This window comes from Podarcis bocagei, assembly GCF_964188305.1.
Source record: "Podarcis bocagei genome assembly, chromosome: 3".
NCBI lineage: Eukaryota > Metazoa > Chordata > Lepidosauria > Squamata > Lacertidae > Podarcis > Podarcis bocagei.
The window spans coordinates 82778232-82791803 of NC_138127.1; the positions used below are offsets into that span (position 1 = coordinate 82778232).

Consider the following 13572-nt stretch of genomic DNA (forward strand, 5'->3'; position numbering starts at 1 on the left):
AAAAACTAAAGAGGCATTTATAAAAAAGACTCTTTTTTCTGTCTGTTTTCTTCTGCCAGTACCTCAGTACGAATCTCCATTTACAGTTGTCAGCAATTTATCCACTCTCTACCTTGACTGGAGTCACACCTTCTCACTGAATGGGCCGCTGAAGGAATATGTGCTAATGGAGGGAGGGCAACGCATCTACAGTGGCTTTGACACCACTCTGTATCTGCCAAGGACATCCGACAAAAGTCAGTTTGAGTTTCACAATTCTGTTTCTTCTGGTTAATGCGTCACATATATATCTAGTTTTATGAGGTACCTTTATACAATTTGCACCCCACCTTTGGATCAACTGAACCTCAAGGCAGCAACCTATAGAGTGATTGCCAAGTGATACTTAGAGTAGACCTACTGGAAATTAGTGGTCTCAAATTAAGAACATAAGAAGAACCTGCTGGATTGGGCCAATGGCCCATCTACTCTGCATCCTGTTCTCCCAAGGCCACTCTCCCCTCCTGTGGTATCAAGCAACTTGTATTCAGAAGCATCACTGCCTCTGAGGGAGGTGGAGCATAGCTATCATGGCTGGTATCCATTGATGGGATGTATCCTCCATGGAATAACTTGCATTAGTGTTGTCGGAGTACATGCAAAGAGACAGTTGACATTTGTAGCTATCTTAGATTGGGGATGGAGGGTATCTATCAGCATGTGCAGACCAAAGCAAATTCGGGCCTCCTCTCCTTGAGCACTGGAGTACTGATAGCAATACAACCCCCTGGGCCTATCATTAAGTGCAGGAAAAATGGAGATGCAGCTGTTTCACTATGCATTAAATGCAACATGTACCTTGGCACTGAATTAACATTACTTAGCTAACAAGTTGGTGAGGTGTGAGGGGAACTTAAGACTTCTGTTGTCAGATGAAAGGGAGAAATAGACTCACGCCCCAACAGACTGCTGGGAAATGTGGTTCTCAGGCCTTAGAAATATGGAATCTGTTTGGCAGATTCCTTCATGTGTATAGAGATGTTCCCTGAATTGAAGCCAAGTAGAGTTTTATGCGGGTGGTGCTGTGGTCTAAACCAAGCCTAGGGCTTGCCGATCAGAAGGTTGGCGGTTCGAATCCCCGCGACGGGGTGAGCTCCCGTTGCTCGGTCCCTGCTCCTGCCAACCTAGCAGTTCGAAAGCATGTCAAAGTGCAAGTAGATAAATAGGTACTGCTCCAGCAGGAAGGTAAATGGCGTTTCCATACGCTGTTCTGGTTTGCCAGAAGCGGCTTAGTCATGCTGGCCACATGACCCGGAAGCTGTATGCCGGCTCCCTCAGCCAGTTAGTAAAGCAACATGAGCTAGTGAGGTGTGAGGGGGACTTAAGAGTCGTCCGCGACTGGACCTAATGGTCAGGAGTTCCTTTACCTTTAGAGTTTTATGCAAGTATCAGAACATACAATGGGCTCTAGATCAACTACCTCCTTTATTGCCTATTAAACCCTTTGTTATGCTTCTAGGGCAACGTAAGAGTACTTTCTTTTGGTCCCTTCTCACTTTTTGTTCTGCAGACACAGAAAGTCATGCCCAAGTCTGAATACTTGCAATATCCTTAGTGGGAAGGCATTAACCATACCACATGCAGTAATAGTTGAAATAATAGAGAGACGATAAAAGGAGTTTTCCGTCTTCAGGAGAAGCTGTTTTCATAGAATTTAGAATTTATATGCTAATGATTACATTTTGTATATGAAATAGATCAATAGCCAGACCCGTCCTACATTGCAGAGGACAGTCCTATGTTTGAAGGGCTGTTATTCCTCTCTTTCTGAAGGCCCCCACCCAGGAGGGGAAGACTGACTGGATGCCATGGATGGCAGGGCCAGCCCATCCATGAGGCAAGATGAGGCAACTGCCTCAGGTGGCAGGATCCACAGAGACAGCACATCCCAATGTAGAACTTTATCCCCCACTCCTTCCTGATGTAGATCTTCACTCACCCCTTCTTCCCTGGTGGGGAGGGAGGAGCCATTTTGTGCTGAAAACTCTTGGGCTGGCCACCCCAACTGTAGGGGAGGGACTTATGAACCTCCAGTTGGTGCACTGCACTTTGAGCATAGCAAGCAAGCAACCAGGCAGGCAGGGGTAAAGGAGGTTTCTGTCAATCAATGCTGGTGACAGGCCATGCCTCAGGTTTAAAGCAGACATATTTAGAGAATTAAATAAGCAGAACAATAAAACGACAGAATAAGAAGTTTATACAGTGTGCATGTTTTAATCATACAGTGTTGTTGTTCAGCCTATTCTTTTCAGGTTTCTTGTACCACTGACCAAGGAAGTGCAGTAACACCTGTGATCAAATACAACACTGCTACAGGAATCGGTAAATTCACAAAGGCTCCTCCTTGCCATTGCGTGCGGATTTGCTGTCAAATATTACCGGTGCACATGGGCTCTGTGTGTATCTCAAATAATGAAGTGATTCAGATCATGATTCCATGTACCTGGGTGGGATCACACAATTAACATGGCATTTCAAGGTGGATTAGACAGACCCCTTAAACTTCCAAGTGGCTTTACAGCCTTGGTTTATCCAAAAGCACAAATTTTCCACCTCCCCTCTTTTATTTTCTGAGAAACAAAGCCAGACTGACTGGAGAAATCGCCAGAGCTCGATAGGGAGAGAGACAGAGGACATTTTGCTGGGCACAGTGAGTTGTTTTCCAAGGCCACTCCAAAATCACAGTGATTTAGGGGAAGGGAGGTTTAGGCAAATAATCAGTGTTGTCCTTCATGTGGGTTTTAGTTATGTTTTAGTTATGAGAGCAGGGCATTAGTGGTGGAGTTAGAACACTGGGGTGGCTTGCTTCTTTCCCAACTATTATTTTTGCCTAACAAACAATTAAAACTCATAGCTTACTTTTTCTTCAGGGAGGGTACTTCCAGGGAGAAAAAGAAACTGCAACTTCTCCCATTAAAAAAAAAATAACAAAAATAAAATCGCCTAGCAGGATAGCTCCTATACCCATTTGTCTGAGTGTTAGAAGCTTTCGTGTCCAGGGGCACCTCCTTCATGTCTCCAGTTTTTGAACTGATTGCCCACAAAAGAAACTGGGGGATGGAATATGACTTCTATTTTCAGACCACTAAAAGATAATGTCTGCTCCCGAAAAGTCACCTTTTTAGAGTGGCAGGACCTGTGCTCAGGAATTCCCTGCCTCTGCTGAAAACTTTTCTGTTCCAGAAAGTCCCTGTTTTTACCTTTGTTTAAAATATTTTGCTAACCTTACCTTGTTTTTTAATGATGGTTTGATGCATATTTGTTTTTGATTGTGCTGTTTATTTTAGACATGCTTTATCTAAAATTGACTCTATAGACTTCTTGCATAACTTTTTTTCAGCAAAATAAAAAAATTCCTTCCAGTAGCACCTTAAAGACCAACTAAGTTAGTTCTTGGTATGAGCTTTCGTGTGCATGCATACTTCTTCAGATACCTGCGTTATTTTTTTCAGCAAGTGGCTTATAATTTTTTTCAAAAAGAAAGAAAGAATGCACACCCTTTGCTAGAGAGACCAGTGACCCCTTTGAGACTCTTTGTTCTATCCTGTTTAAAACTTATTCCTTAAAAAAAGTATTTCTCACCAGACTTCCCTCTTTTAAATCCCCTTCAAGGATTAAATGGACACAGTTGTTGTGGTGTTTTTGGCTTGAGTGCAAGAAAGCTTTTTGCAACATATATTCATGTGAACACACACACACATACACACGCTACCTCCTAATAATTGTTTCAGCTGTTCAAAGTTACATTGATGAATCAGCCTTTGCTTTTACACACACACACACACACACACACACACACACACACACCCTTCTCTTCCCTGGTAGGTGCCAATGCAGAGGTGATTTCCAACCCAGGCAGCAATGCCAGGGCTTAAAACACAGTCTCCAGAGTGCAGTAAGCTTTATGATCCAACCCCCTGGCATACTGAGCCACTGCGGCCCCTTGCAAATGAGCCAAGTGTGACAAACAGCCACCAGCATCTTTCCAACACCTTATAAAATCAAACAAGGGGCGAAGATAGATCACACTACATTTTCTCTCTAAAATAATGCGTGCCCACCCTCTTCCTTCCCCAGATATCACAGGCCCTGCGTTAACAACCCCGGGAGATAAGCACGAAGCAGAGGCAAAGCAGGCAACCTTCTACACAGAGCTGTGGTTTGTGGTCCTAATGGCCATCCTTGGCTTGATCCTTTTAGCAGTCCTGCTGTCCCTGATCCTGCAGAGGAAAATAAGCAAGCAGCCGTATGCACGGGAAAGGCCTCCTTTAGTCCCGCTTCAAAAGAGGATGTCGCCGATGAGTGTCTATTCACAAGGAGAGACGCACATGGTACGCCGCTTGGACTGTGAATTGTTTTGCAGGCATGCTCCCCACGTGTGCATGCATGCACGCATTAATGCACGCATGCAGACACCTGCCCACGCATGTACATCTAGATGGAGAAGCTTTTTGGCCGAAGGGAAAACTGCAGCTTCTGCCCTTGCAGTGACTATCAGCCCCGTTATGTGTGCTAGTTCACTTTAAGCAATTCTCTCGCAATTTCCCCCTTCACCTACAGAACATACGCCTTTGGGCAGCCATACAAATGTGAACTAATATAAATAAAGTAATTTGGGGAAATCGTAGAACTGTGGAGTTGGAAGGGACTACGAGGGTCATCTAGTCCAACCCCCTGCAATGCAGGAAACTTGCCCAACCTGGGGCTCAAACCCACAACCCCGAGATTAAGAGTCTCATACTCTACCAACTGAGGTCCCTGGAGAGGCCAGTGGTATCATCTAAGGCAGCTTCCTATGCTCCCAACAGTTAAAGCAAATTCACTAAGCACATGCTTAAGGTTTGCTGCTTGATATGGGGCAGAGGACAAAAGCAGGAGATCTTTGTGGTATTCTCTCCCCTCTTCCCATAATGTTTCGCCATGTGTACTCAGGTCATGTGTTTCGCAACCAGCAGCACAAACTGTTGGAGAAATGCAGTGGCCAAGGAAGGGTGCCTAAATGTTTGGCGCGTGACGTGGGGCTGTCATTTTTGGCTGCAGTTCTACGCAACCAAGGGAGTTTTAAAATACTTAGCTTTGGCCAGATGACACCTAAGTAGAATATAACTCTGCCTACCGCTCAGGATGTGAAACTTGGCAAAGGTACAGTATTTGTAGAGAGAAGCAGCCGCTTTTATCTGTGCCTTGTGCCTTTCTAAAGGGAATCGTTGCAGAATTATATTGCTAGCCATTTCCCCCTCTCCCACATGTGCTGTGCTCCCCCCGCCCCCTTCAGACTGCACAGCATGCTTAAATGTTTCTGTCATTTTCGCAGCTCAAGCCTTTGTTAAAAGCCTCTTAAAAGAGCGCAGCAAGTCAACAATTTTAATTTTTATGTGGCCCCTTAAGGACCTGTCAGTGCTGTGGCTACTCCTCAAGCATTACTGAGTTAGGGGGCCAAGCGGGGGCCTTAAAGGAAAATGTTTGTGTTTCAGGAATGACCCTCAGGAGCTGGGGGATGCTGCTCTCAGCAACATTTCTATGGTGACTCTGGGTGGATTGTAAAGGCTAAATTAGGGCCTGTTTAATCAATTTTAGTTGAGTTTCTGAACTAGTAAAATAAGCTTTGAAAATAGGCTGGTTTGCCTTTTATAGGAATAGTCAGTTGTAGCTGAAAGAAATGCTCAAGAGCACCAGTAAAAACAAAAACAAAAAACTGAGGATGTAGTTTGATTATAATAAGCCAAAATGTGTGAAAAGTAGGTAGTACAATAGGGAGAGAAAAACCTGAGTGTTGTAAATGCTTAATTCAGGCACCCCCTTGTTACAAGGTTGTAAAAGGTTCAATGAAATGGCTTAATAAGCTATTCTCCCCTATTCTTTGTTCTTCCTTCTGCTCCTAGCATCAGGCTCATCTCATAGTCTAGATAGGAACATTTGAAGCTGTGTTCTTCCAAGTCAGACCACAGGTCAAGCTAACTGTGTTGACCAGCAGTAGCTGCCCAGGGTTTCTGACCTGGATGTTTCCCTGCCCTAATTATAGATGCTGGGGATTGGACCTGGGTCTTTCTGCATGCAAACTTAACCTTGTTAAGAGCAAAGGAATCTGCCTTATACTGTGTAAGACCACGGATGCATCTTGCACAGTGCTGCCTGCAGCAGAAGTAGCCAATGTGATGTCCTTTTGATGATATTGGACTACCACTCCCATCATCCCTAGTCACTTGCCAGACAGTGTGTGGCTAATGGGAACAGGAGTCCAGCAGCAACTGTCGGGTACCATTTTGGGTCCACTACACTGGCTGTCCAGGGTTTCAGACATGGCTTTTTCAATGCCATAAGTGGAGATGCCAGGGATAGAACCTGGGACCTTTTGCACACAAAGGCTTTGTGCTACCTCCAAGTTACAATGTTAGCTGCTGGCATTACCAACACTTTGCTATGTTCTCAGTCCCAAATTGGGGGGGGGGGAATCTAGGAACCCCCAGTCCACTCGCAGCTCAAATCCAGCTACTGAAAATGAGCTAGGCCTGGGTGGGAGGGGGTCCTCTGGGCCAGTGGTGGAGCTTCATGCTCTGGCAGTGGGGGGTGGAGAGTAGGCGGGGGTGGGGCTGGCCTGTGTCTCCCCCCCCCCAACTCCTCTTCCTCTGCCAGTGCTCTGGGCTATCCCTGCTCATAAGCATCAAGCATGCTGGCCATGCCTCCTGCTGCCCATACATTGAGAAAGGGCCTCACAGGTGGACTGGCATATACATGTATCCCTCCTGCACACAAGGGAGGCACCTGGGGCAGTCAGATGGCTATTGATGTATATGTGAGGTCTCTTCTCACACTCACCAAACATGTGGCCGGTGGGTGAATCATCAGCAAGGGGGCAGAAAGAATGGAGAGAGACCCGTTTTAAAACAGTGAACTTGAAATTGTCATAGTATATAAGTTTATGCTATTGTGTTCTATATAATATATATTATGGGGTATTTTGTTTATTTGATAGATGTAATTAATATAATATAAATTAAAGCAAGCTTGCCCATCGAGATTTGCCAGCTACCTCTGACCTCAAAAGGAAACTAAAAGCATAGACAGGACAACCTTGTTTCTGCTCTGAGTGTGTCGACAGCGGGGAGAGGTTTACATGTAAAAAAGCCGCATTTCCATTCACTCTCTTTTCTAGTTTTCCTTCCCCTTCGCCTTTGGAAGGTTAACTGTCTGAACTGCTGCTCTTTCCCCCATCTCCTCTGTTTTAACTCCTTGTCTTCTCTGCTGCCTTGCCTCTCCTCCTTTATTTCCTGCACCTATGATGTTTCAAAAAATATATATGCAGAAACCCTCTTTCACTGATAATCCCTGCCATCAGCCTCCTCTTGCTACTTCTTTACAAGTCCCTGTCATCTCGTCTTCACAAGTATCACAGAGCTCAGATAAGGTAAGCCTTTGCGATGCATATGTCTGCATAAACATTGAGAAAGATATATTTCTAAACCGCTAGGCAATGTCTTCTTTCTCCATCCCCCACCCCCACCACTGTATTAGATTGAGGGAGTCGCTCTGTTTTATTATCGCTTTCAAGGTCACCCGGCATAAGGTGCAGATAATTGTAAGTGCAGTTTTTTACACCTAACTCAATTACTGGCTTGAATCTGGAACACTCAGCCACTGCAGTCCCATACAAATGCTAGTGAAACTTGCCTCCGAGAGCAACAAATTGGCTTTCAGTTGCCATAAGCCTTCACTGCAAATACCTTCCCATTTTTCTGACTCCGTATAATGGGGCAATTCCTCAGCTGCTACAGATCAACATCGCTTTGCTTGATGGCACCGGAGTTTCACGGGCTTCCTCCTTGCTGGCGCTGTGGCCCGCGCGGTGCAGACATTCATTGCAAGCTAACCTTCCCGTGGAGCATTTGTCACAGCACCCAGGTCATTTAGAAATGCCATTAATACATTTCTTCCCTTTTTAATCTCAGTTTGAGACGGTTGCCGATACGTCTGAGTCCTCAAGCAGCGTCACTCTCAAAAGCTACACAATGCACGCTGAGGTAGTGATTAGTGCGGGTCCGGCCTGGGCGACCAAGCGCTGGCAATTTTCTTGAGTGTTGGCATGAAAGTCTCTTTGCATGACACTTACTTTATAGTGGAAAAGGGGATGGTGCTGAGCATGCTCTTGTATTGTGTTTCATTGTCCAGGTAGCGGAGCAGGTGTAGAACTGGGGTGCATAGGCTCAGGCAGAACTAATGGGTTTCTTTAAGAAAATTGAAATTGGGCTGATGCAACAGGGGTTTTTTTTAGGAGCATAAAAGAGTTGATTTCCATTAAATCACAAACTTGGGATAAACCACACTTGGGAACCCAGGGGGGTTGAAAAGCTGAGTATTTACAGCTAACGCAAACTGAAGAAGAAGAAGAGAAGAAGAGTTTGGATTTGATATCCCGCCTTTCACTCCCCTTCAGGAGTCTCAAAGCGGCTAACAATCTCCTTTCCCTTCCTCCCCCACAACAAACACTCTGTGAGGTGAGTGGGGCTGAGAGACTTCAAAGAAGTGTGACTGGCCCAAGGTCACCCAGCAGCTGCCTCAATCCATAACCATAATATCCGTATTAAGAGCATAAAAGAGCATAAAAGCCTGTTGGTTCAGGGCAATGGCCCGTCTAGTCCAGCACCCTGTCTCAAGGATGGCCAACCAAATGCCTATAGGAAGCCTTTAAACAGGACCCCAACCCAAGAGCGCTATCCCCTTCTGTGGTTTCCAGAAGCTCCTTTGATCTCCTGGGCATGAATGTGGGCAAGTGATGAGTGTGTCAAACCCAGAAGAGCTGCAATTTCATTCAATAAATCCTTATTTAATCCCAACATCTTCTAGAAGAGCAAGCCATGCCCAGGCTTGCAGGCATGTTTCGAACCTTTCCATTGTCTGAGAGTCTGTCCATTTCTCCCTTTAGAGTGCAATTGGAACCGTTTGGTGTTTTATGTGAAAAACTATGTGGCATTGCTTCCTCATCTCTTGGGTTTGCTGTGATTGCAGTGCCTGCTTGTGTCTGTGGGCTTTTTCTTACAGGGCAGGTCACTGGGAGAGCTATGTGACCAAACTGTGAAAGCAGAGAATGTACAAAGCTAGGCATAACCCATATTAGCAGAATCTTTAGAGACCCTACTGATCTACAAGCTTAAACCCCCCAGCAGTCATTCATTAGTGAACCAATGGCCCTGCTCACCTTGCAGGCACTGCTCAGCAAAAGGCTGTTGTTGGAGTGAAATGGGAATTGTGCCTGTGACATGCATGTATTGCATGCTTAGCAGGAGATCACCTTGTGAAACTGCATTGCAGAAGGCGATGGTTTCCACAGGGAACAATAGCTGAAGAGAGTGCTAATGATCCTTGCCATGTGTGTTTAATGGTGTTCTGTTATTGGTCATAAACTCTGCTGTGAAGATGGGCTCCTGCAGCATTGTGAAATTAACTCTCATCTGGTCATCAGCTAAGGACAGCTGATGGAAACCAGGGGATCATTTTGTAGTGGAAGCCACAGTATGGTGATACATGGTTTGGTAAAAACTCTTCCTAAGACAACATTTTATTTATTTTGTCTCCTCCTTCCATGCTTCTAGGGATTAGCAGATACAAAAATTCCAGCACCAGTATCTCCTTTGAGTATGCATAGCAATCAAAGTACTTCCGGCTTTCCAGTACCAAGCCAAAGCCAGATGCAGCGTACATATTCCCAAGGTTCTCTACATCGGAGTGTCAGTCAGCTTATTGATGTCTACGACAAAAAGTCCTTAATAGAAGATACCGTTTGGGATACCATTATTCATGGCCATGACAGTGGTTTGGTAAGTTCTTTTCAAGGGAAGACTGATAAGCTTTTGGGGCCAGTGGCAATTGCAGCATAAAACCCAGTGAAAAGAGAATGCTAGGAAACCCTCTTTTCCCCCCTACAGATGTTAGTAGTCATGAATCCCTGCATTCCACCACTTCTGGCCAATAACCCTTTGCTTCCAAAGCTGTCTGTTCCTCTAAGGCTCCTTTGATCCTAATTTATACAGGGCACTGGGAAAACCCAATTACCTTAAAATATACTTACCCATGTGCACTGGTCTATTAATATGACAGCAATTGATGGCCCAATGTTACAAATGAATGGACCAACTTACATGGTAAGTGTATTTTAATCCAGTTGGGCGTGCATGGAAAGCTTACAAAGATAACTTACCATATGGGAGGAAAACAATATAAGCCAAGTTCATTCCTTTCTTTCTATATTTTGAGCTCTCCTATTAAGAGAGTTAAATTATCTACTTAATTGTTGAAAATGCCAACAGCGTTCCTGAATTAATATTAGAAAGGCGTTGGGAGGATAAGAGTTTCCACCATTATGTTCTTGGAGCATAAGCCTCTTCAACAACAACAAAAGTAAATTTATTTGTTTGCTTGTTTATAGTATGTGGATGATGAAGATCTTGTGAGCGCTATAAAAGGCTTCAGTACTGTCACAAAAGAACATACAACATTTACGGACACACCTTTGTGAGTAGTTTTGCCACTGGTACGATGGCATAAGCAGAAGAATATGGAAGGTGTTTTTTCTTCAAGCCATTCTGAACACACTTGCCTTGTTTAGTCATTGTGATGTAATGTGCCTACCAATATGAATTATCTTGATTTTTAAACTTTTTAAACAGCGTCAGTATTACCATATAATACTTGTGATAATGCATTGCTAAGAAGGGTAAGATTTCACCCTACAATGAAGATTTTACAGAGTAAATTTTATTTATATAGTAAAGTATGTATTATAAAGTTTTAAAAATGTGCACAACTGAGCCAGAAACCTTTATAAACATTTTAAGCTCCGCTTACAAAAGTATGAAGGGAAACCATGGTTGGATGAAATGGTCCATTTGTCAAAAATGAGCCACTGATTATTTATGCTACAACATATATAAAAGTTTGCTTTGAACGTTTCAGTCAAAATGTCTTTGTTTCAAAAAGAAACCAGTAAAAAGTAAATTGCAGTTGTTTCATCCCAAACATGAGAGTTTGGGATTGTGTGAACTTGTCCTGATACAACCATTTTCTTCACCCTACCACTTTTGGCACACCAACAGGAGAGATAGGTCTTGACCTCCCTTGTCTGCACCATCCATTAGCACCATAGTTCTCCTACACCACTTCGGTTTGGTCCTGGGATATTCCAAAGTACATGATCAGGGAAGTAGAGTTTGATATTTATACAGCTGTGTGTATGTTCTTTCTAAAAAAAATGATTACCGAAATGACAGTTTAGTTTGACTCACTTGTACAGTGGAATCTTGGCTCACTAAGAATCCTATTACATACCATGCCGATTTCTTGCATCTCCCTTAAAATATATAAATTTCCCACTACTGTCCTAGCAAATCTTTCATTATAGTTCTTATTCTGCAGTGGTTTGTTTCCCTAGCTATGTGTTGAAATATTTCTGATTGCCCTGAATTGTAAATGAAATTACAATTATTTGTAGGTCAGTTCTATACCTAGCACTGAGTCCTACTAAATTCTTTGGGATTTACCCCTAGAAAAGTATATATAGGATTGTAGCCTAAATTGTTCCAAAGAACTGATCTAGGAAGTTAGTAGTTTAGGTATAAGCTACATCACTTTGCATCAATTTTCTTTAAGTTATGTATGTTCTGTGTCAATAGCTAACTTTAGCCGTTGTCTGTAGCAGGTGGTCATCTTATCACTATTTTGTTAGGCACAGGGTGAAACAAAGGTGTTGTGTATCTAGTTTTGTGGGCTGGATGCAAGGTGCTACTATCATGCCACTGATAATAACAAAATCCATTCCCTGAAGCAGTAAGGCAGTTTTCAGTGCTACACTTATCACAGGTGCAGATATGTCTTCTGTGGCAAGGGCATAAACATTTCAACCCTACACCAAAATTGAAGATTTGGCTTGGGAAGAACAAGAGTAGAACACCATTTCTAGTAGCAAACTGTTGTGTACAGTGGTGCCTCGCAAGACGAAAAGAATCCGTTCTGTGATTCTCTTCGTCTAGCGGTTTTTTCGTCTTGCGAAGCAAGCCCATTGACGGATTAGCGGATTAGCGGCTTTTAGCGGCTTATCTGCTGATTGGATCGGCTGATAAGCGGCTTAGAAAAAGGGGGGGGGGGAGGAAAAAAACCCAGCAGGAACTCGCAAGACATTGTCATCTTGCGAAGCAAGCCCATAGGAAATTTGTTTTGCGAAGCACCTCCAAAACGGAAAACTCTTTCGTCTAGCAAGTTTTCCGTCTTGCGAGGCATTCGTCTTGCGGGGCACCACTGTATGTGCTACTGACAATAAAACCTTTGCAGTTTTGTCTGTTGATAAGAAAAAGGGAATCACATTTGAACTCAGTCCAAGTGCACTTCAAACCATAAAGTCCCAAAGGACTGAGCCCACCAAAATTTATACAAGTACTCTGGTTAGATGGTTTATGAAATGTAATTTCATTGTGTATTTAGAGCTGGACACTCTTTTTCCTGTGTTTAATGTTACCTTTTGAAATAGCAGATATTTTCTTTTCTGCCAATATACTTGCGGAGCAAAGGACAAAATATTAAGTTACTTTAAAAGCTGTGTTGTGTATTTTTTTTTTACAAAGAAATGCAGTACATTTCATGATATCCCAATTAAATGGTTTTAAACAATATTTTTTATTGGTTGTCTTTGACTCATCTTGGTCTCATCTATGGTCCTATTTATTGCTTCTATGAGTAGTTTAGGATTACTTTGGACAGACCACCAGCTGGACTTTCTAAGCACTTTTGTCCAGAATATTGCTATAAATTAACTATTGAACAAAAGTTAGAAAATGCCAATATTACTTCCCTAGGAATTTTGACTTTTTGCTACAGAAGAAATTATCTAGCATTTACAGTGGTCTTCCACAACTTAGTGCCTACAAATGTCTTGGGCTTCCAACTCCCATCAGCCCCAGAAATAATGCATGTGCATTGAGGAGATTTGTGGGATTCTGGAGCAGTATTTTGTATAATGTGGATACCATCCCTTGTCATGTCCCTTGGATGTCAGGTGGTTTCTGAAGGTGATTAAGGGCCTAGTGGCTGCTTTAACTGCTGGATTATTATTATTTTTTAAATGATATTTATTAGAAGTTTAAAAATTACAGAAAAAAGAAGAAAACAACAAAAAAATTAACAGGACATAATAAATAAAAAGAAAAAACATAAAAAACAATACAACAATATAGCAAAAAAGAACAATAACATTAAAACACACATCCAATATTCCATATCATTATCTTTCATTTACTTGTTTCATTGACCTCCTCACACCTCCCTTTTTGTATTCTAGTTTAATTAATTGTTTCAGCAAATTCTTTCCATCTTTCTCAATTTTTGTTGTATAACAGTCTAACCTATTAATTAACTCTGCAAATCCTTTCCATCTTTCACTATATTCTGTCATTAAATTTATTTTAACCTTATCTTACCATAAAAAGCCTTAAAATTTAAAACTTAATACTTATTTGTACATAACTCCTTATATCATTTCTACTAAAGCCA

The 13572-nt window shown here is 42.7% G+C and overlaps 1 protein-coding gene across 5 annotated transcripts in view; it reads left to right on the plus strand.

Annotated features, from left to right (window-relative positions):
* USH2A (usherin) overlaps positions 1 to 10978 on the plus strand; it is a 457494-nt gene extending 446516 nt beyond the window's left edge. The window contains exons 68-74 of one of the 5 annotated variants that reach the window (XM_081185934.1): positions 60 to 236; positions 2278 to 2361; positions 4117 to 4370; positions 7343 to 7444; positions 7986 to 8057; positions 9627 to 9851; positions 10460 to 10978. In XM_081185934.1, the coding sequence (XP_081042060.1) occupies positions 60 to 236; positions 2278 to 2361; positions 4117 to 4370; positions 7343 to 7444; positions 7986 to 8057; positions 9627 to 9851; positions 10460 to 10549 (1004 nt within the window). In that variant the 3' untranslated portion in view covers positions 10550 to 10978. Of the gene's footprint in view, positions 1 to 59; positions 237 to 2277; positions 2362 to 4116; positions 4371 to 7342; positions 7445 to 7551; positions 7616 to 7985; positions 8058 to 9626; positions 9852 to 10459 lie in introns of those variants that run through there. The other 4 variants (XM_081185935.1, XM_081185936.1, XM_081185937.1 and 1 more) reach the window with 4 other exon arrangements.
* The last annotated feature ends 2594 nt before the right edge of the window (positions 10979 to 13572 follow it).